The following is a 22471-nucleotide window of genomic DNA, read 5'->3' on the forward strand; positions in this document are numbered from 1 at the left end:
ACGCACCCCTCCTAGGGACGGCATGAAAGAGCACCAGTAAGTCAGTGACTCAGCCCCTGTAATAAGGTTAGAGGCAGATAATCCCAGTGGAGAGAGGGGAACCGGCCAGGCAGAGACAGCAAGTGTGGTTCGTTGCTCCAGAGCCTTTCCGTTCACCTTCACACTCCTGGGCCAGACTACACTCAATCATATGACCTACTGAAGAGATAAGTCTTCAGTAAAGACTTAAAGGTTGAGACCGAGTCTGCGTCTCTCACATGGGTAGGCAGACCGTTCCATAAAAATTGAGCTCTATAGGAGAAAGCCCTGCCTCTAGCTGTTTGCTTAGAAATTCTAGGGACAGTAAGGAGACCTGAGTCTTGTGACCATAGCGTATGTGTAGGTATGTACAGCAGGATCAAATCGGAATGATAGGTAGGAGCAAGCCCATGTAATGCTTTGTAGGATAGCAGTAATATCTTGAAATCAGCCCTAGCCTTAACAGGAAGCCAGTGTAGAGATGCTAGCGCTGGATTTATATGATCACATTTTTTGGTTCTAGTCAAGATTCTAGCAGCTGTGTTTAGCACAAACAGAAGTTTATTTCAAATCAAATGAAACTTTCTTTGCCACATACAGAAAATACAACAAGTGAAGACTTTACCGTGAAATGCTTACTTACAAGCCCTTAACCAACAGTGCAGTTCAAGAAGAAGAAAATATTTACCCGGTACGCTAAAATAAAAAGTAATAAAAAAAAGTAACACAATAAGAATAATTAACGAGGCTATAAACAGGGGTCACCGGTACCAAGTCAGTGTGCAGGGGTACAGGCTAGTTGAGGTAATCTGTACATGTAGGTGGGGGCGAAGTGACTATGCATAGGTAACAAACAAACAGCGTGTAGCAGCAGTGTAAATTGTCAGGTGGCGATTTTTATGATTTGTTCAGCAGTCTAATGGTGTACAAGCTGTTGAGGAGCCTTTTGGTCATAGACTTGGCGTTGCGGTATCGCTTGACGTGCGGTAGCAGAGAAAACATTTTATAACTTGGGTGACTGGAGTCACTGACAATTTTATGGGCTTTCCTCTGACACGCCTATTATATAGGTCCTGGATGGCAGGAACCTTGCCCTCACTGATGTACTGGGATGTTCAAACTACCCCCTGTAGCACCTTACAGTCAGATGCCAAGCAGTTGCCATATCAGGAGGTGATGCAACCGGGCAGGATGCTCTTGATGGTGCAGCTGTAGAAACTTTTCAGGATCTGGGGACCCATGCCAAATCTTTTCAGTCTTCCTAGGGGGATGTTGACACCAAGGAACTTGAAACTCTCGACCCTTCTCCACTACAGCCCCGTCAATGTTAATGGGAGAATGTTCGGCCTGCCTTTTCCTGTAGTCCACGATAAGCACCTTTGTCTTGCTCACATTTAGGGTTGAGGTTGTTGTCCAGGCACCACACTGCCAGTTCTCTGACCTCCTCTCTATAGGCTGTCTCATAGGTTGTCGGTGATCAGGCCTACCACTGTTGTGTCGTCAGCAAAATTAATGATGGTGTTGGAGTCGTGTTCGGCAACGCAGTCGTGGGTGAAGAGGGAGTACAGGAGGGGACCTAGTACACACCCCTGTGGGGCCCCAGTGTTAAGGATTTGCATGGCAGACGTATTGTTGCCTCTCTTACCACCTGGAGGTAGCCCATCAGGAAGTGCAGGATCCAGTTACAGAGGGAGGTGTTTAGTCCCAGCTTAGTGTCCTTAGCTTAGTGATGAGCTTCGTGGGCACTATGGTTTTGAACGCTGAGCTGTAGCTGAACAGCATTCTCACATAGGTGTTCCTTTTGTCCAGTTGAGAAAGGGCAGTGTGGAGTGCGATTGAGATTGATCATCTGTGGATCTGTTGAGGTGGTATGCGAATTGGAGTGGGTCTAGGGTGTCCGGGAGAATCCTTTCAAGGCACTTTATGGCTACCGACATGAGTGCCGCATGGCGGTAATCATGTAGGCAGGTTACCTTCACTTCCTTGGGCACAGGGACTGTGGTGGTCTGCTTGAAGCATGTAGGTATTTCAGACTCGGTCAGGGAGAGGTTGAAAATGTCATTGAAGACACATCACAGTTGGTCCGTGCATGCTTTGAGTACATGTCCTGGTAATCAGTCTGGCCCAGCGGCTTTGTGAATTTTGACCTGTTTAAAGGTTTTGTTCACATCGGCTACCGAGAGCGTTATCACACTGTCATCCAGAACAGCTGGTGCTCTCATGCATGCTTCAGTGTTGCTTGCCTCGAAGCGAGCATAAAAAGCATTTAGCTTGTCTGGTAGGCTCGCGTCACAGGGCAGCTCGCGTCTGGGTTTCCCTTTGTAGTCCCTAATAGTTTTCAAGCCCTGCCACATCCGACGAGCGTCAGAGCCGATGTAGTAGGATTCAATCTTAATCCTGTGTTGATGCTTTGCTTGTTTGATGGTTCGTCGGAGGGCATAGCAGGATTTCATATAAGCGTCCGGATTACTCTCCCGCTCCTTGAAAGCGGCAGCTCTAGCCTTTAGCTCGTTGCGGATGTTGCCTGGAATCCATGGCTTCTGGTTAGGATATGTGCGTACAGTCACTGTGGGGACGTCGTCATCGATGTACTTATTGATGAAGCCGATGACTGAGGTGGTGTATTCTTCAATGCCATTGGATGAATCCCGGAACATATTCCAGTCTGTGCTAGCAAAACAGTCCTGTAGTGTAGCATCCGCATCATCTGACCACTTCCGTATTAAGCGACTCACTGGTGCTTCCTGCTTTAGTTTTTGCTTGTAAGCAGGAATCAGGAGGATATAATTATGGTCCGATGTGCCACATCGAGAGCTTTGTATGCATCTCTGTGTGTGGAGTAAAGGTGGTCTAGGATTTTTTTTCCCCCTGGTTGCACGTGACATGCTGGTAAAAATTTTGTCAAACTAATTTAGTGCTTTATCCGGGTAGCCGGAAAGTAGACCGTTGCATCTAGAAGTAACAAAAGCATGTATACATTTTTCTGCATCATTTTTGGACATAAAGTTTCTGATTGTTGCAATGTTACGAAGATGGAAAAAAGCTGTCCTTGAAATGTTCTTGATATGTTTGTCAAGAGAGAGATCAGGGTCCATAGTAACGCCGAGGTCCTTCACAGTTTTATTTGAGATGACTGTACAATCATCAAGATTAATTGTCAGATCCAACAGAAGATCTCTTTGTTTCTTGGGATCTAGAACTAGCATCTCTGTTTTGTCTGAGTTTAAAAGTAAACCATTTGCCACCATCCACTTCCTTATGTCTGTAACACAGGCTTCAGGGAGGGCAAGTTTGGGGCTTCACCATATTTCTTCGAAATGTACAGCTGTGTATCGTCTGCATAGCAGTAAAAGTTAACATTATGTTTACGAATGACATCACCAAGAGGTAAAATATATAGTGAAAACAATAGTGGACGTAAAACGTAACCTTGAGGATCACCGAAATGTACAGTTGATTTGTCAGAGGACAAACCATCCACAGAGACAAATAAGATCTAAACCAGGCCAGAACTTGTCCGTGTAGACCAATTTGGGTTTCCAGTCCCTCCAAAAGAATGTGGTGATCGATGGTATCAAAAGCAGCACTAAGGTCAAGGTGCATGAGGACAGATGCAGAGACTTGGTCTGACGCCACTAAAGATAATTTACCACCTTCACGAATGCAGTATCAGTGCTATGATGGGGTCTAAAACCAGACTGAAGTGTCTCGTATACATTGTTTGTCTTCAGGAAGGCAGTGAGATGCTTCGCAACAGCATTTAAAAAATTTGGGGAAAATAAGCGCCATAAACAAATGGTTAAGGCTCCAGTTTGTGTTAACCTGTTGGGGATGGGGGCGGGCGCTGTTTAGACTATTTATGCTAATGTGGCTAATTTTTTAAACGGCTTCCCACAAAATCCTTGATCGTACAATATGCATATTATTATTATTATTGGATAGAAAACAGTCTATAGTTTCTATAGGAGTTGAAATTTTGTCTCTAAGTGGAACAGAGCCCATTCTACAGCAATTTCCCTGACATGGAGTCAGATTTGAGAAACGTTGGCCACTTTTCTGAAGTCATTTAAAAGGGCTCTGTCGTTGCTATGACTATACGGACACTTCTTACGTCTTCCCCTGGATGCCTTTACGTGATGACGATTCCAACGGGCTCGATTGCTCGTTCACAGGCCCTACAAATGAAAAAAACCTTTAGCTAGCAAGTCTTTTCTTGCTGCGTAACGCGCGTGGAAGACACCGACCCTCTCCTGTTCCAAGCGTTAGTTTAGCCTGTTATATTTCTCCGGTCATCTTTTCACTCGTTATAGGAGTTACAAACATCACAAAGTAGTTAATTTAAAGCGTTTTATAGCAATTTATATCCGTTTAGTGCGATTTTGGGACATTTATTTTTGCAACGATGTGAAAAGTTGGGCACGCTTTTCAGTTCATCCCGAACGTAGTTGACATTTCCACATGGCAAGAGGACAGCTTTCCACCAAAAGACGATTTCTCCCAAGAAAGGATCCTTTGCCCAAGATACTGATGGAAGAACAGCTCAAGGTAGGACATTTTTATTATGATAAATCGTGTTTCTGTCGAAACATTTTAGTGGCTTAGGACGCCATGTTTTTTGACGTAGCTTCGCTTGGCGCAAACTGTATTGAAAAGTAAGGATAAATTAAAAAATGTAATAACGCAATTGTATTAAGAATTAAATTGTCTATCAATCCCTGTCCACCCTATATTTTTTAGTCACGTTTATGAGTATTTATGTATAAGAGTAGATCACTGTCTAAGTGGCGCAAGGACGTTTTCTTTACCAGCTTGTCTACATTTCACATTGTCTAACCATGATTTTGGTGGCTAAATATAAACATTTTCGATCAAACTGTATATGCATGTTGTAATGTGATGTTACAGGAGTGTCATCGGAAGAATTCTGAGAAGGTTAGTGAAAAAATTAATATCTTTTGGCGATGTTGACTTTTATCGCTCACTTTGGCTAGAATCAATGCTGGGCTGCTAATTGCTATGTGCTAAGCTAATATAACGATTTATTGTGTTTTCGCTGTAAGACACTTAGAAAATCTGAAATATTGTCTGTATTCACAGGATCTGTGTCTTTCGATTCGTGTATGCTGTGTATTTTTACGAAATGTTTGATGATTAGTAGTTAGGTAAACACGTTGCTCATTGTAATTATTCTATTCCATTTGTGATGGTGGGTGCAATTGTAAACTATGCCATATACCTGAAATATGCACTTTTTTCTAACAAAACCTATCCCATACCATAAATATGTTATCAGACTGTCATCTAATGAGTTTTTTTGTTGGTTAGGGGCTATAAATATCTTAGTTTAGCCGAATTGGTGATGGCTACTGGTGTTGGTGGACAAATAAAAGATGGTGGATTATGCTAATGTGTTTTTAGGTAATAGATGTACATCTTTACATATTGTGTCTTCCCTGTAAAACATTTTAAAAATCGGAAATGTTGACTGGATTCATAAGATCTGTGTCTTTCATTAGCTGTATTGGACTTTAATGTGTGAAAGTTAAATATTTTAAAAAAATATTTTTTTTGAATTTCGCGGCACAGGTTTTTCAGTGGGGGGGGGGGGGGGGGGTGCCGCTAGCGCCACGCTGATCCTAGACAGGTTAACAGCTAACAATTATATACAGGCTTTGTCAGAACTTTCAGTGTTATGCCAGCTGGAAATACATATAGCAAGTTAACCTGTCTAGGATCAGCGTGGCGCTAGCGGCACACCCCCCCCCCCCCCCCCCACTGAAAAACCAGTGCCGCGAAATTCAAAAAAAATATTTTTTTAAAATATTTAACTTTCACACATTAAAGTCCAATACAGCTAATGAAAGACACAGATCTTGTGAATCCAGTCAACATGTCCGATTTTTAAAATGTTTTACAGGGAAGACACAATATGTAAAGATGTACATCTATTACCTAAAAACACATTAGCATAATCCACCATCTTTTATTTGTCCACCAACACCAGTAGCCATCACCAATTCGGCTAAACTAAGATATTTATAGCCCCTAACCAACAAAAAAACTCATCAGATGACAGTCTGATAACATATTTATGGTATGGGATAGGTTTTGTTAGAAAAAAGTGCATATTTCAGGTAGATGGCATAGGTTACAATTGCACCCACCGTCACAAATGGAATAGAAAAACTACTTAGAGCAACGTGTTTACCTACTTACTAATCATCAAACATTTCGTAAAAATACACAGCATACACGAATCGAAAGACACAGATCCTGTGAATACAGACAATATTTCAGATTTTCTAAGTGTCTTACAGCGAAAACACAATAAATCGTTATATTAGCATAGCACATAGCACATAGCAGCCCAGCATTGATTCTAGCCAAAGTGAGCGATAACGTCAACATCGCCAAAAATATATTAATTTTTTCACTAACCTTCTCAGAATTCTTCAGATGACACTCCTGTAACATCATATTACACAATACATATAGAGTTTGATCGAAAACGTTTATATTTAGCCACCAAAATCATGGTTAGACAATGTGAAATGTAACTCAGCTGGTCAGAAAATGTCCTTGCGCCACTTAGACAGTGATCTACTCTTATACATAAATACTCATAAACGTGACTAAAAAATATAGGGTGGACAGGGATTGATAGACAATTTAATTCTTAATACAATTGCGGAATTACATTTTTTAATTTATCCTTACTTTTCAATACAGTTTGCGCCAAGCGAAGCTACGTCAAAAAACATGGCGTCCTAAGCCACTAAAATGTTTCGACAGAAACACGATTTATCATAATAAAAATGTCCTACTTTGAGCTGTTCTTCCATCAGTATCTTGGGCAAAGGATCCTTTCTTGGGAGTAATCGTCTTTTGGTGGAAAGCTGTCCTCTTGCCATGTGGAAATGCCAACTGCGTTTGGGATGAACTGAAAAGCGTGCCCAGTTATTCACATCGTTTCAAAAATAAATGTCCCAAAATCGCACTAAACGGATATAAATTGCTATAAAACGCTTTAAATTAACTACCTTATGATGTTTTTAACTCCTATAACGAGTGAAAAGATGACCGGAGAAATATAACAGGCTAAACTAACGCTTGGAACAGGAGCGGGTCGGAGTCCTCCACGCGCGTTACGCAGCAAGAAAAGACTTGCTAGCCTCAGGGTTCTTTCATTTGTAGTGCCTGTGAACGCGCAATCGACCCCATTGGAATCGTCATCACGTAAAGGCATCCAGGGGAAGACGTAAGAAGTGTCCGTATAGTCATAGCAATAACAGTGCCCTTTTAACTGACTTCAGAACAGTGGCCAACATTTCTGAAATCTGACTCCGTGTCAGGGAAATTGCTGTAGAATGGGCTCTGTTCCACTTAGAGACAAAATTTCAACTCCTATAGAAACTATAGACTGTTTTCTATCCAATAATAATAATAATATGCATATTGTACGATCAAGGATTTTGTGGGAAGCCGTTTCAAAAATTACCCAATTAGCATAAATAGTCTCAACAGCGCCCCCCATCCTCAACAGGTTAATATTAGCTAGCTATAACATTGCACAGGGTTGGGTAGGTTACTTTCTAAATGTAATCCGTTACAGCTACTAGATACCTGTCCAACATTGTAATCAGTAACATAAATTTGGGATTACCCAAACTCAGCAACGTAATCTGATTACATTCTGTTACTTTTAGATTACTTTCTACTTAAGAGGCATTAGAAGATAAAAATGTATTATCAATTGAACAACATCTATTGCAGGATAAATCAATGTTAAAGTTTACATAGCTGGCCATATATGGATGTTACATTTTACTTTATTGATTGGTTGTGTAGGCTTCTTCTAACCAATCACGTTCTACTACATATAACAACACGATTCAATTATATATTTACATTAAAAACTAAAGTCTATCAGAGTTCCAGTCATTCCAATAAATGTTATACCCCTTGATCTTCGTGAATAGGACTTGGAAATATGGACTTATAGATTAACCAAATTGTTTTACCTGAGCATGACCCCAAAACGAAGGACGAAATTAGCCAGCGATATTCTGTTGTTTCTGATTTTGTTGTCATGGAAGACTGATTGGGCTCATTGATTTGAGTTGAAAAATAAATGCTGTGCTCATGGAATGGCATGCTTAGAGCACTACTGAAGAAACAAGCTCGGATAAGCTCGGATGCGTACTGTGCAGCTGTTGCAAGAGAGCATTTTTCATTGGGTGTCCACTGGCTTCAAAAACAACGACTGACAGGCAGCTTAAACTTCTTGAATTCAACCATTATTGGGTTCAAATACACATTTAGATTTGTTAACAGCCATCCACAACAACCACAATCTGTAATTTGTATTTTTTATTTAACTAGACAAGTCAGTTAAGAACAAATTCGTATTTACAATGACGGCCTACCCTGGCCAAACCCTAACCCGGACGACAATGGGCCAATTGTGCGCCGCCCTATGGGACTCCAAATCTCGGCTGGTTGTGATAAAGCCTGGAATTGAACCAGGGTCTGTAGTGACACCTCTAGCATTGAGATGCAGTGCCTTAGATCTCTGTGCCACTCGGGAGGCGCAAATAGCTAAATCTGAGAGCAGCAGTCTTATTCACGTCAATGCGCTATGTAGATATAAATAATAAGTGATAACCGTATCGCCGAAGACTAAAGCACTGCTGTCATCCTTACCTCCAAACATTTATTCAAGTTGGATAATCGTTGGATGCCGACAGCAGTCACACCATTGGAAGACATAGCTTGGACTGGAGCCTACAAAAGCCTATTCCTCTTTTTCCGCGATCCATCAAACACATTTAGTGTGTCATCATAGTGGTCTCTGACTTGTGGTCAGACTCACTCAGGTGGAACAAATTTAAACTTGCACCTTTTATCAATGCTGATTTGAATGTCATTGAGAAAACAGAGAAGTGTCAAAGATTATTTTTCGCAAACATCCTTTCTGAATTTAAAAGTAATCCTCGAAATAATCATCTAGTTTTTCAAAAGTATCTGTAATCTGATTACAATATTTTTGCTGGTGAACGTAACGGATTACAGTTAACGTTTTTTTTGTAATCCATTACTCCCCAACCCTGACGTTACATACTGTTCAAGCACTTTACGGGTCAAGGGTGGTTGAACTTAGTTTTCTGAAATGAAATCTTCTTTGTCGCTAGAAGCCAATGGCTCGAACATATATGGTTGGATCTGTTGGAATTCACTCTCCAGATCTTCCAAGGGAAGCAAATCTTTCTCGAGAATGTCATCAGACACAAAGCTGGCAGGGACCACTTGTAGCCCATTGTTCCTCCGGTGATGTGTGTTTGCTGTTGACAAAACTAGTATAAGCACAGATAGAACGATGAGTCAGATATTTCACAGGCTGTATAAATATGAAGCATCTGGTTGGCGTTTCCACTCACTGCCAAATATGGTGTTGAGAGGAAGCCCAGTGGCCGGCAGTGGGAAAAGATGGAGCAAGATGAATTTGGCCGAAATTCTGCACATTTTCTCATCGATGAAACATTTGATCTTCATACATTTTTTGATTTCCTAAAATATAATGTGTAAGAAACATAGTGGACTGCATTTTGTGGACTTTACCCTTTACTAAAGTTTTTAAAAATGGTGTTGTTTAGGAGTGCAATGGCGCATTGAGTTATTGCAAATGAGCACTTTGTAGAGTAGCCGTTCCCTAACGGAAATATGCAAATAACTGTAGAACACGCCAATAGGATCTCACGAGCTCGTGCTTGGCTGTGCCCACCTTCTTGCTTGTTCTGCCCACTATGATTGATTTGCTCCCATTGGAGACAACAGGCAATGGTCTCTCTTGGGTTAGTTATAAAAAATCTTTGGTATAAGCCAGGACACTTACATGCCCACCTTTGCAACGTAATACCTGCCCTTGACCTTATGCCTGCCCACATGTGAAGGTGCAAGTAAATTACGTGATAAATACTAGGTGAAAAAAAGAGGCTTGAGGCAGTCTATGTTGCTATCTGACTAGTTATAAAATCCGTTGATGTGTAAAGGGATCTGTAAGATATGGCGATTCGTTGTTGTATTTGCTTTGTGAAGGTGTTTTATGATTCTCCTTGTATGGAGGGTGGCTTTACTAAATCACATGATTGATTGACCCTGCGGATTCTATGCCCGATGACACCCCCCCCTCCACTGCCACCATTCTTATTTTCTTTCTTTCTTTCTCTCTCTCTCTCACGCTCTCTCTCTCTCTCTCTCTCACTCTCTCTCTCCATATCTCTCTCTCCATCCCTCTCTCTGGGTGGCAGGCACCTTAATCCAGTGAGACAGACCTGCTGATGCATGCCTGTCTTTCTGCAAGAGGACAGGAGGGAGGGATGTAGGAGTTAGAGAGAGAGCGAGAGAGAGAGAGGGTGTAGGTGTAGGAATAAGAGAGACAATCTGAGAGAAAGAGACATGGAGGGTAAGATAGAGTGATAGGCAGAGTGATGTCAGGTGATGTAGACATGGGGAGCTAGTCAGCTTCTATTACCTGTGTTATGCTGTTGTGTTCCCTGGGCAATGGCCCTTGGCCTCCCAGCATACCCCTGTAGTACGACTGATAGGGGCCGAGGAGCACTCACACACACCACACACCCTCTCCTTTGTTCCGTGGGAGGTGCAGCAGACCATACTTTCCTGCCAGTGCCACTTTACATTTGGCTTACGACCCCCCCACACACACACAAACACACACACGGACACACTTGGTCACTCTCTACTGCTCCTGGCCAGGTGTGTGCGCGCACGTATCTACACGTGTATATGTGGCTTTCTTTGTTTCTATTGTGTTTTGGAGTTTGGATATATTTGCAAAAAATGGCTCTCAAGGTCATAGCGTCCGTTTTATGGGATCCTGACCAATTGCGTTATTTTGGGTATTCTTTTTGCGCTGATCTTAACTTGTTTTGTAGATAATGTTTCCGTCATAATTTCCTATGATGGTAAAGAGCTTCTGGACATCATAACAGCCATCACTAACCTCGATTTGGACGAGGACTTCTTCTTCAATGAGTCAGAGGCGAAAGACATATTTCTTATCCTGGACCAGGCCCAAATCCCCGACCCTCGAAGAAGGAGGAGACGGCTCTATAGAGGCTGGCGTTGCGGCATGCCTGACGAGAATACATCGGAGAGTGGATAAATCGCCTCTACACTCTGTTCTATTGGCGAACGTGCAATCACTGCAGAATAAACTGGATGAGCTCCTTTCGAGACTATCCTATCAACGTGATCTAAAGAACAAGAACAAGGACATGGTAAATATAAATCGAGCTGTTTTTTTCTATACATCGGCAGGACAGAACGGTGGCATCAGGGAAACTCAGGGGAGGGGGCTGGTGCCTTTTTGTTGACTACAGCTGGTGTGCGATCTTTAATATTAAGGAAGTCTCAAGGTTCTACTCGCCTGAGTTAGAATACCTCATGATAAGCTGTAGAGCATACTATTTACCAAGAGAGTAAATAGTATGGACAATGATGAAGCCTACAGGGAGGTCAGAGACCTGGCCTCAACGTCAGCAAGACAAAGGAGCTGATCATGGACAATAGGAAATGGAGAGCCGAGGACAACCCCATCAACATCGATGAGGCTGTAGTGGAGCAGGTTGAGAGCTTCCTCAGTGTCCACATCACTAAGGATTTATCATGGTCCACACACACCAATGCAGTCATGAAGAGGACGCGACATTGCCTCTTCTCCCTCAGATTCGTCATGGGCCCTCAGATTCTCAAAAAGTTATACAGCTTCGCCATTGAAAGCATCTTGACTGGCTGCATCACCGCTTGGCATGGCAACTGCTTGGTATCTGACCGCAATGTGCTACAGAGGGTAGTGCATTCAGCCCAGTACATCGCTGTGGCCGAGCTCATTGCCATCCAGGACCTCTATACCAGACGGTGTCAGAGGAAACCATTGTCAAAGTCTCCAGCCACCCAAGTTATAGACTGACCATCTCCTTTGCATGGACAAGGGAGCTCCCCCCTCTCAACCCCTAATGAATGGGAAAGATTGGCAACATCTAACTTATGGTGCTGATCTCTCCCATCATTTGGAATTAAGGAAATGAGTCTTGGGTCTACACACTGAATTGTGTGAGACATGGACTCATCTTGACATTAGATCACTGTTGAGTTTTAAAAAATGATTATTTTGGGGCTCCCGAGTGGTGCAGCGGTCTAAGGTATTACATCTCAGGGCTTGAGGCATCACTACAGACACCCTGGTTCAATTCCAGGCTGTATCACAACTGTACATTATTGGGAGTCCCATAGGGTGGCTCACAATTGGCCCAGTGTCGTCCGGGTTTGGCTGGTGTAGGCCGTCATAGCAAATAAGAGTTTGTTCTTAACTGACTTGCCTAGTTAAATAAAGGTTAAATAACATCTATCTTTTTTTTCATACTGGGATCTGTTATTTTCTAAGACACTTCTGTGTAGTTCTAAAATGTGAGGAATCAGTTGTTGTGAATGGTAATCGTATTTCATTATTTCCCCAGTTACTACTTTGCTTCATTCTCATTGGTCAGATCTTGTTAATTAGTTGAGAAGAAAAAGGACATAGATGAGTTGGTGCTTGGCTGCAAATGTGGCCAATTCATCATTAAATCTGCAGAACAGTAATCTGTCTCAATTCAGTGTTTCGACATAGAGTCATCCATCCATCTTTTGAAGAACCCTTCATACTACAGAACAATGACTGTATGCCAATCTGTGTGCCTGTCTCTCCCTGGGTTCCAGAACACTCCAGTGGGCACCTCAGTGTACCAGGTGAATGCCACAGACCCAGACCAAGGCACAGGGGGAAGTGTGCTCTTCTCCTTCCAGCCCCCTTCTCCCTTTTTCTCCATCGATGGAGCCCGTGGTACGGTCACTGTCACCAGGGCTCTGGACTACGAGACCACCTCGGCCTACCAGCTCACGGTCAATGCCACGGTGAGGGAACACACAAAGTACAGATAAGCTTACACACACAGTTTTAAAAAAAATAACGTAACAAGGCAGGATGGTGTTCAGTAGGGCACAGTGTCGCATAATGTTTTAAAAATGAAAAGGAGCAAGTCCCGGTAATCCCTGCCTGTTTCAGTCTGTTTTCTTCCTAGTGAACATGACCAAGGTGTGACCATGCTTGTGTTTGATCTGCTCTCTCCATCAGGACCAGGATAAGAAGCGGCCTCTATCCAGTCTGTCTAACTTGGCAATCACCATCACTGATGTCCAGGACATGGACCCCATCTTCACCAACCTGCCTTACAGCACCAACATAGAGGAGGACGCCCCACTGGTCAGTAATACTCCTCCTCTCTTTCCCTCTTTCTCTACTTGTCCATCTCCTCCCCCACCTCTTCTCCTTACCTGCTCTATCCTAAGGCACCAACACAGAGGACTCCTCCATGCCGGTCAGTAACACTCTGTCTCATCTCCCTCCTGTCTCTGAACACCATCCAGTTTTGATTTCTAGTTGCCATATATCTGTCAACTGGGCTGTGATGTTTCACAAAAGTTCTGAAACTTTCTAGTCTCATAGTTTCTACAGATTGTAAATTAAAGATAATATTTTTTGCTAGGAGTATTATGTTATTGATTGATTGACTATGACTTTTCAGATTACCCAGCGGTGCTATTTGCATAGTAAATGTAGCAATTCTTCAGTTATTCCTGCGACCAAAACCAAGCTACATATGGACAGTATCAAAATAAATAATCAAATGATTCTGTCTCTGAGTTTTGAATCAGGCATCATCTTGTTTATCAGTTCATAAACCATGTGCCTTGAAAACCAGCTATTTTGCAATCTGTATGGCACATCTGTCCATTTTTTGGTCCTTAAATGAAACTGGTATACTTTTTTATTTATCACAATTTTCTTTCGCCAATTTTGGTCTTTAATGCAGGGGTGACAGACAAGTTCCTCACTTTCTCCCCCTTCCTTTTGCCTCTTCCATTTTTGGTTGTAATTTTGGACAGAGCAGACATTTCCATATATTTTTGTTAGCTGCATGGGTGACATAACTCCAGGAGTCCGATTTATGATATATTTTAAAAGATTATACTGTTAAAAACATTTTTAATACAAAAATAATGAGTATATTTGATAATAATTAGTATAAATAATTTGCGTAATTAGTACATATCAATGACTATATTTGAGTTTAACCATTATATTTGTTGTAATATGTGTACTGTCTTTTCTGGTGGATTAAATTGAACTTGCAACCAACTTTTTATGGCTTGTTTTAAAAATAGCGATATTAGAGATTATTTAATTTTTAAATAACCAAAAGTTGTAATCTGAATAAAGGGAAAAAGGCCATTCTTGAACACGGTGTGAGCCATTCTTACTAATCTGCTAGAGAACCAGTTCCGATTTAGGTATAGCTTTTGTATGACTTTAGTGAGAGGTCTAATGCTTAAATATTTAATAATTTCTGCCCTCGGAATTAATATTAATTACATACATAGGCCCGTTAAATTTTGTCTGGCTTGCCACTCCCAAAAAAATTGAATAGTTTTTCTCATATCATTTCAAAAACAAGTTGTTAGGTGTAGGCAAGACCATAAGCAAGTAGGTAAACTGGGATATGACTAAAGAGTTAATCAGGGTGATTTTTCCACAAATAGACAGGTATTTTCCTTTCCATGGTAGCAAGATCTTATCTATTTTTGCTAACTTTATATTAAAATATACTAGTGATATCATTTATTTATTTCGGGATATGAGTACCAAGTATGTCCACTTCACTGTCAGACAATTTTATTGGTAAACTACTCAGTCATTTTTTAATTTTTGTAATCCAGAGAGCTTAGAAATGTATCTAGATCTTCTATGAACCGAATTGTGGATTTAAATGAAAACATGTATCATCAGCATACAATGATACATTTGTTTTGAAGCCCTGGATTTCTAGCCCCTTGATATTATTGTTGGATCTGATTTTAATAGCTAACATTTAGATGGCCATAATAAACACATACAGTGCTTTCAGAAAGTATTCATACCCCTTGACTTTTTCCTCATTTTGTTACGTTACAGCCTTATTCTAAAATTCATTAAACAGTACCCCATAATCTACACAAAAATACCGCATAATGACAAAGAAAAACAGGTTTTTACAGATTTTTGCAGTTTAAAAAAATTATTTGATTGGAGTCCACCTGTGATAAATTCAATTGACTGGACATGATTTGGAAAGGCACACACATGTCCATCATTCTTAAATAGATGAAGTTTGGGACCACCAAGACTCTTCCTAGGGCTGGTTGCTCTGCCAAACTGAGCAATCGGGGGAGAAGGCCTTAGTCAGGGAGGTGACCAAGAACCTGATGGTCACTCTGACAGAGCTCCAGAGTTCCTTTGTGGAGATGGGAGAACCTTCCAGAAGGGCAACCATCTCTGCAGCACTCCACCAATCAGGCTTTTATGGTAGAGTGGCCAGACGGAAGCCACTCCTCTGTAAAAGGCACATGACATCTCGCTTGGAGTTTTCCAAAAGGGACTTAACCTGTCTAGGATGAAGGTGCCGCTAGCGGCACTCCCCCCCCACCCCCACTGAAAAACCAGTGCCGCGAAATTCAAAAAAAATATATTTTTAAAATATTTAACTTTCACACATTAAAGTCCAATACAGCTAATGAAAGACACAGATCTTGTGAATCCAGCCAACATGTCCGATTTTTAAAATGTTTTACAGGGAAGACACAATATGTAAAGATGTACATCTATTACCTAAAAACACATTAGCATAATCCACCATCTTTTATTTGTCCACCAACACCAGTAGCTATCACCAATTCGGCTAAACTAAGATATTTATAGCCCCTAACCAAGAAAAAAACTCATCAGATGACAGTCTGATAACATATTTATGGTATGGGATAGGTTTTGTTAGAAAAAAGTGCATATTTCAGGTAGATGGCATAGGTTACAATTGCACCCACCGTCACAAATGGACTAGAAAAACTACATAGAGCAACGTGTTTACCTACTTACTAATCATCAAACATTTCGTAAAAATACACAGCATACACGAATCGAAAGACACAGATCCTGTGAATACAGACAATATTTCAGATTTTCGAAGTGTCTTACAGCGAAAACACAATAAATCGTTATATTAGCATAGCACATAGCACATAGCAGCCCAGCATTGATTCTAGCCAAAGTGAGCGATAAAAGTCAACATCGCCAAAATATATTAATTTTTTCACTAACCTTCTCAGAATTCTTCAGATGACACTCCTGTAACATCATATTACACAATCCATATAGAGTTTGATCGAAAATGTTTATATTTAGCCACCAAAATCATGGTTAGACAATGTGAAATGTAGCCCAGCTGGTGAGAAAATGTCCGTGCGCCATATTAGACAGTGATCTACTCTTATACATAAATACTCATAAACGTGACTAAAAAATATAGGGTGGACAGGGATTGATAGACAATTTAATTCTTAATACAATCGCGGAATTACATTTTTTAAATTATCCTTACTTTTCAATACAGTTTGCGCCAAGCGAAGCTACGTCAAAAAACATGGCGTCCTAAGCCACTAACATTTTTCGACAGAAACACGATTTATCATAATAAAAATGTCCTACTTTGAGCTGTTCTTCCATCAGTATCTTGGGCAAAGGATCCTTTCTTGGGTCCAATCGTCTTTTGGTGGAAAGCTGTCCTCTTGCCATGTGGAAATGCCAACTGCGTTCGGGATGAACTGGAAGCGTGCCCAGCAATTCACAGCGTTTCAGAAATAAATGTCCCAAAATCGCACTAAACGGATATAAATTGCTATAAAACGCTTTAAATTAACTACCTTATGATGTTTTTAACTCCCATAACGAGTAGAAACATGACCAGAGTAATATTACTCCCTCCACTAATGCTTGGAACAAGTGCGGGTGATGTCCTCCAGGCGCATTACGCAGCAAGAAAAGACTTGCTAGCTACAGGTTTTTTTAATTTATAGTGCCTGTGAACGCGCAATCGACCCCATTCAAATCGTCATCACGTAAAGGCATCCAGGGGAAGACGTAAGCAGTGTCCGTATACTCATAGCAATAACAGTGCCCTTTTAACTGACTCCAGATCAGGGGCCAACATTTCTGAAATCTGACTCCATGTCAGGGAAATTGCTGTAGAATGGGCTCTGTTCCACTTAGAGACAAAATTTCAACTCCTATAGAAACTATAGACTGTTTTCTATCCAATAATAATAATAATATGCATATTGTACGATCAAGAATTTTGTGGGAAGCCGTTTCAAAAATTACACGATTAGCATAAATAGTCACAACAGCGCCCCCATCCTCAACAGGTTAATAAAGGACTCTTTGACCATGGAAAAACAAGATTCTCTGGTCTGATAAAGCCAAGATTGAACTATTTGGCCTGAATGCCAAGCGTCAAGTCTGGATGAAAACTGGCACCATCCCTACGGTGAAGCATGTGGTGGCAGCATCATGCTGTGGGGATGTTTTTCAGTGGTAGGGACTGGGAGAATAGTCATGATAGAGTGAAAGAGCAAAGTGCAGAGAGATCCTTGATGAAAACTTGCTCCAGAGCGCTCAGAACCTCAGACTGGGGCGAAGGTTCACCGTCCAACAGGACAACGACTCTATGCACACAGCCAAGACAACGCAGGAATGGCTTCGGTATAAGTCTCTGAATGTCCTTGAGTGGCCCAGCCAGAGGCCGGTCTTGAACCCGATCTAACATCTCTGGAGAAAACTGAAAATAGCTGTGCAGCAATGCTCTCTGTCCAACCTGATAGAGCTTGAGAGGATCTGCAGAGAAGTTTTTATTTTAATATATTTGAAAACATTTCTCAAAACATGTTTTTGAGTTGACATCATGGGTTATTGTCTGTAGATTGATGAGGATTTTTTCAAATCCATTTTGGAATAAGGCTGTAACGTAACAAAATGTGGAAAACGTTAAGGGCTGAATACTTTCCGAATGCACTGTAAATTCCAGTCATACTTTATAAAAAGCCTTTTCAAAGTCAGCTATGAATACCAGGCCTGGTTTCCTAGATTTTTCATAGTGTTCTATGTTTCCAGTACTTGTCTAATATTTTCACCAATGTATCGTCCATGCAAAAAAAAAATGTCTGATTAGGATGAATAATATCCGATAATACCTTTTTAATTCTATGTGCTATGCATTTTGATAGAATTTTTGCGTCACAACACTGAAGTGTGAGGGGCCTCCAATTTTTTTATGGACTGGATCTGTAAGGGTCAACGCTGGAGGCGAGAAGCAGGTAAAGAGAGTGAACATTTAATAACCACGGACAGGAACAGACTATGGACAGCGTCTGGACAGGGGAAACGGAAACGACAATAATGCTGACACGGGAATGAAACAGAGGAAACAGACAGATAGAGGGAAGGCAATCAAAACATGAAGGAGTCCTTGTGAGTCCAATGAGCGCTGATGCGCGTAATGATGGTGACAGAGAGGGCGAGAGGGAGAGCGGGAGCAGGTGTGACAGGATCTTTATATTTACCACCTCGGCCCTGTTTCGGTAATATTGAAATCATACCTTCTTGTTGAATATATGATAATCTACCATTTGTATAGGAGTGGTTAAAATATGCTAATAATTGTCTTCTGAGTACATCAAAAAAGGACTGATATACCTCAACTGGTATGCCATCCAGCCTTGGAGTTTTCCTGGACTTAAAGGCTTTAATTGCATCAAGAAGTTCCTCCTCTGTAATTTGGCCTTCACATGAGTCTTTTTGTACAGCTGTTAATTTAACATTGTTATTCTTAATTTTAAATGTTATTGTTGTTTTTGTTGTAGTTTTTACGCCCTTTTTCACCCCAAACAACTCCCTAATGGGCTCGCGAATCATGTATCCTCCAGCTGTACCAATGTGTCGGAGGAAACACTGTTCAACTGACGTCCTATGGGAATCCAGGCTGTACTGATGCCGCAAGACTGCAATGCAGTGCCTTAGACCGCTGCGCCACTAGGGAGGCAAATGTTACATTATTAATAGAAAAAAATCCTTACAATTAACTTCGGTTAGTGAACGAAAACATATGCTTAATACCGATACGCCTAAAATGACATACCCAAATCTTACTGCCGGTAGCTCAGACCCCGAAGCAAGGATATGCATATTCTTGATACCATTTGAAAGGAAATACTTTGAAGTTTGTGGAAATGTGAATAGGAGAATATACCACCTTAGATCTGGTAAAAGATAATACAAAGAAAAAAACAACACATTTTTTGTATTTTTGTACCATCATCTTTGAAATGCAAGGCCATAATATATTATTCCAGCCCAGTTGCAATTTAGATTTTGGGCACTAGATGGCAGCAGTGTATGTGCAAAGTTTTAGACTGATCCAGTGAAATGTTTGTTATCAATACTGCCCACATGTGCCTAATTGGTTTATTAATAACTTTCAGTTCAAAACTGTGCACTCTCGTCAAACAATAGCATGGTATTCGTTCGCTGTAATAGCTACTGCATTTCTGTAAAAAAAAATGTATCAAAACTGCTCACATGTGCCTAACTGGTTTATTAATAACTTTTCAAGTTCAAAACTGTAAACTCTCTTCAAACACTAACCAAACACTAATGGTATTAGTTCACTGTAATAGCTACTGCAAATTGGACAGTGCAGTTAGATTAACAAGAATTTAAGCTTTCTGTCAATATCAGATATGTCTATGTCCTGGGAAATGTTATTGTAACTTACAACCGCATGCTAATTAAATGTTATTGTTGTTTTTGTTGTAGTTTTTACGCCCTTTTTCACCCCAAACAACTCCCTAATGGGCTCGCGAATCATGTATCCTCCAGCTGTACCAATGTGTCGGAGGAAACACTGTTCAACTGACGTCCTATGGGAATCCAGGCTGTACTGATGCCGCAAGACTGCAATGCAGTGCCTTAGACCGCTGCTTAATTTTTATAATATATTACTCTTGATCTTTCTTGAATAAGTTATTTTTGTTTTCCTCTAACTTATTCTGTGCCTCTTTGGTACAGTTTTTATTGCTAACTATCAATACTGTTAGTCCCTCTATTGAACTCTTTTGACCTAAATTACTTTTGTTTGAAGATGAGTTTTGAATTGTTGGCCTCTAAAGGCACATTTAAAAGTTTCCCCTTTACTTTACTTAACCATCTCCTTCTCTGCCTCTCCTTTTCCTCTTATCTGTCCATCAGTGAGATTGTTAGCAGGAGACTGAGGTTAGACTCTGAGTCAATTTGGGAGACCAATCTCTGTCTTTCTCTCTCTCACTCACTTGCTATCTCTGTCTCTCACTCTCTCGCTCACTCTCTCTCGCTCTCTTTATTTTCGTCTCTCTCTCTCTCTGTTGTTCTGTCTCTCTTCGTCTCTGTCTGTCTGTCCCTCCCTCCCCCAGGTCCCCACAGATGCATTAGGTAAGGGGTGAACACAATTGCAGCGTTAGATTTACATTGTGCTTCCTCCATTGTGAGGCCTCTATCAAAGGTCATCCAGGCCAGGATTTATCTCTGAGACCCACAGGAGATCTGAGACACAAATTTACTCACCGTGTCACCACCCCATATGCGCAGACTGCCGGGCTAGAATGGGAGGGGCAGTGCGTGTCTCCTCTATCATTCCCTCTCTCTGTCCCGTCTCTTACAGTACTCCCTCTCACTCCCCTCCTCTCTGTGTGTGTGTGTGTGTGTGTGTGTGTGTGTGTGTGTGTGTGTGTGTGTGTGTGTGTGTGTGTGTGTGTGTGTGTGTGTGTGTGTGTGTGTGTGTGTGTGTGTGTGTGTGTGTGTGAGAGAGAGTGTATCCATCTTGGCTGTGCTCATGATGCATAGAGTTTTACTAAATGGGGTCTGTATTCTGGTTCATGTTAATGGTTGTGCACTAGTACATTACGTTTCTCACTGCCTCCCTCTTTTCCCTCTCTAACTGCACTACCCAGTCCTTCTCTCTTACCCTCTCTTACTCAATCCCTCTCCCCCTCTCTCTGTCCCCTCCTTCACTACCTTCCTCCCTCTGTAACTTCTCTAAGTGCTCTCCCCTGTACCTCTCTCATCTCCATCTCCCTCTTTGTCCTCTCTCTGTCTTCCTCCCTCCTATGTTCCCTCACCCCCTCTCTCTGTCCCCCTCCTCCCCTCTCTGTCCACTCTGTCTGTCCCGCTCTCGTTCCCTCCCTCACTCCTTCTCTCTGCCTCTCTCAGTCCCCTATCTCATGCCCTCTCTTATTCCCTCCCTCACTCCCTCCCTTTCTTTGTCCCCCCGCTAACTGAACTATCACGTCTCTCTCTCACCCTCTCTCACTCTGTTCCCTCCCTCACTCCCTATATTTTACTCACTCCACTCGCCCTTCTTCCCATCTCCCTCACTCCCTTTCTCTGTCCCCTTCCCAGCTGTGCTGCTTTCTCTCTTTCTCCCCTCTTCCTCCATCTGTTCTCTCTGTCCCCTCTCTATGTCCCATCTCTCTGTACGTTCCCTGAATTCCTCCTTCTCTCTGTCCCCTCTAACTGCACTACCCTGTCTGTCCCTCTATCTGACCCTCTATTACTTCCCCCCTCCATCATTCCATCCCCTCCCTCTCTCCCCTCTCTAACTGCCCTATCCTGTCCCTCTCACTATCCCCCCTCTCCCCACAGCTCCCCTCTCTGCCCATTCACTCTCTCTTTCTCTATCCCCCTTTCCTACTCCCTTGCTCTATCCCATCTCTAAATGCACTGCCCACCCCCGGCCCCCTTCCTGTCCTCCCTCCCTCACTCCTTACCTCACTAACTCCCTCTGTCCCTCTCTTTGTCCCTTCCCCACACCACACAACTCCATCCCTCTCCTAGTACCCTCTATGCGGTGCAGTAGTGAAATGTCAAGTGCTACATTTGCATGCATATTAACGGGGTGTGACGGAGGCGAAGCCTGGTGTCTCCCAGACTCTCCGATTCATCAGCTGTCACAGCGAAGGTCAGGGGGAGAGAAAGAGAGAGGGAGGAAGAGGTAGAGGGAAGAGATGAGGGAGAGAGAGAAGAGGGAGAAAGAAGGTGGAGGAAAGAGGAGAGAGGGAGAAGGGAAGAATAGAGGGAGGGGGAGAAAGGGAGAAAGAGGGGGAGGGAGAGAAAGGTAAGAGAGAGGGAGAGAGAGAGAAGGAAGGGAGAAGGGCGGGCAGAGGGAACGTGGGGCTCACAGAGTATCTTGTCTTCATGGAGAGCTACTGGATGGGTTTGGCTTTTGCTCCAGCCCTACACTAACACACCTGATTCAGCTAATGTAGGTCCTGAGGAGTAGCTGATTAGTAGAATCAGGCATGTTAGAATAACACAAAATCCTGCACACCCGGTAGCTCTCTCTGTCTCTGTCTCTGTCACACACACACACACACACACACACACACACACACACACACACACACACACACACACACACACACACACACACACACACAC

At 42.1% G+C, this 22471-nt stretch overlaps 1 protein-coding gene across 1 annotated transcript in view; it reads left to right on the top strand.

Annotated features, from left to right (window-relative positions):
• LOC129835970 (cadherin-23-like) overlaps positions 1–22471 on the top strand; it is a 717892-nt gene that overhangs the window by 329283 nt on the left and 366138 nt on the right. Inside the window, exons 7-8 of the mRNA XM_055901677.1 lie at positions 12796–12990; positions 13211–13339. Coding sequence (XP_055757652.1) covers positions 12796–12990; positions 13211–13339 — 324 coding nt within the window. The remainder of the gene's footprint in view (positions 1–12795; positions 12991–13210; positions 13340–22471) is intronic.

This window comes from Salvelinus fontinalis, chromosome 37 (genome assembly GCF_029448725.1).
Source record: "Salvelinus fontinalis isolate EN_2023a chromosome 37, ASM2944872v1, whole genome shotgun sequence".
Lineage (NCBI taxonomy): Eukaryota > Metazoa > Chordata > Actinopteri > Salmoniformes > Salmonidae > Salvelinus > Salvelinus fontinalis.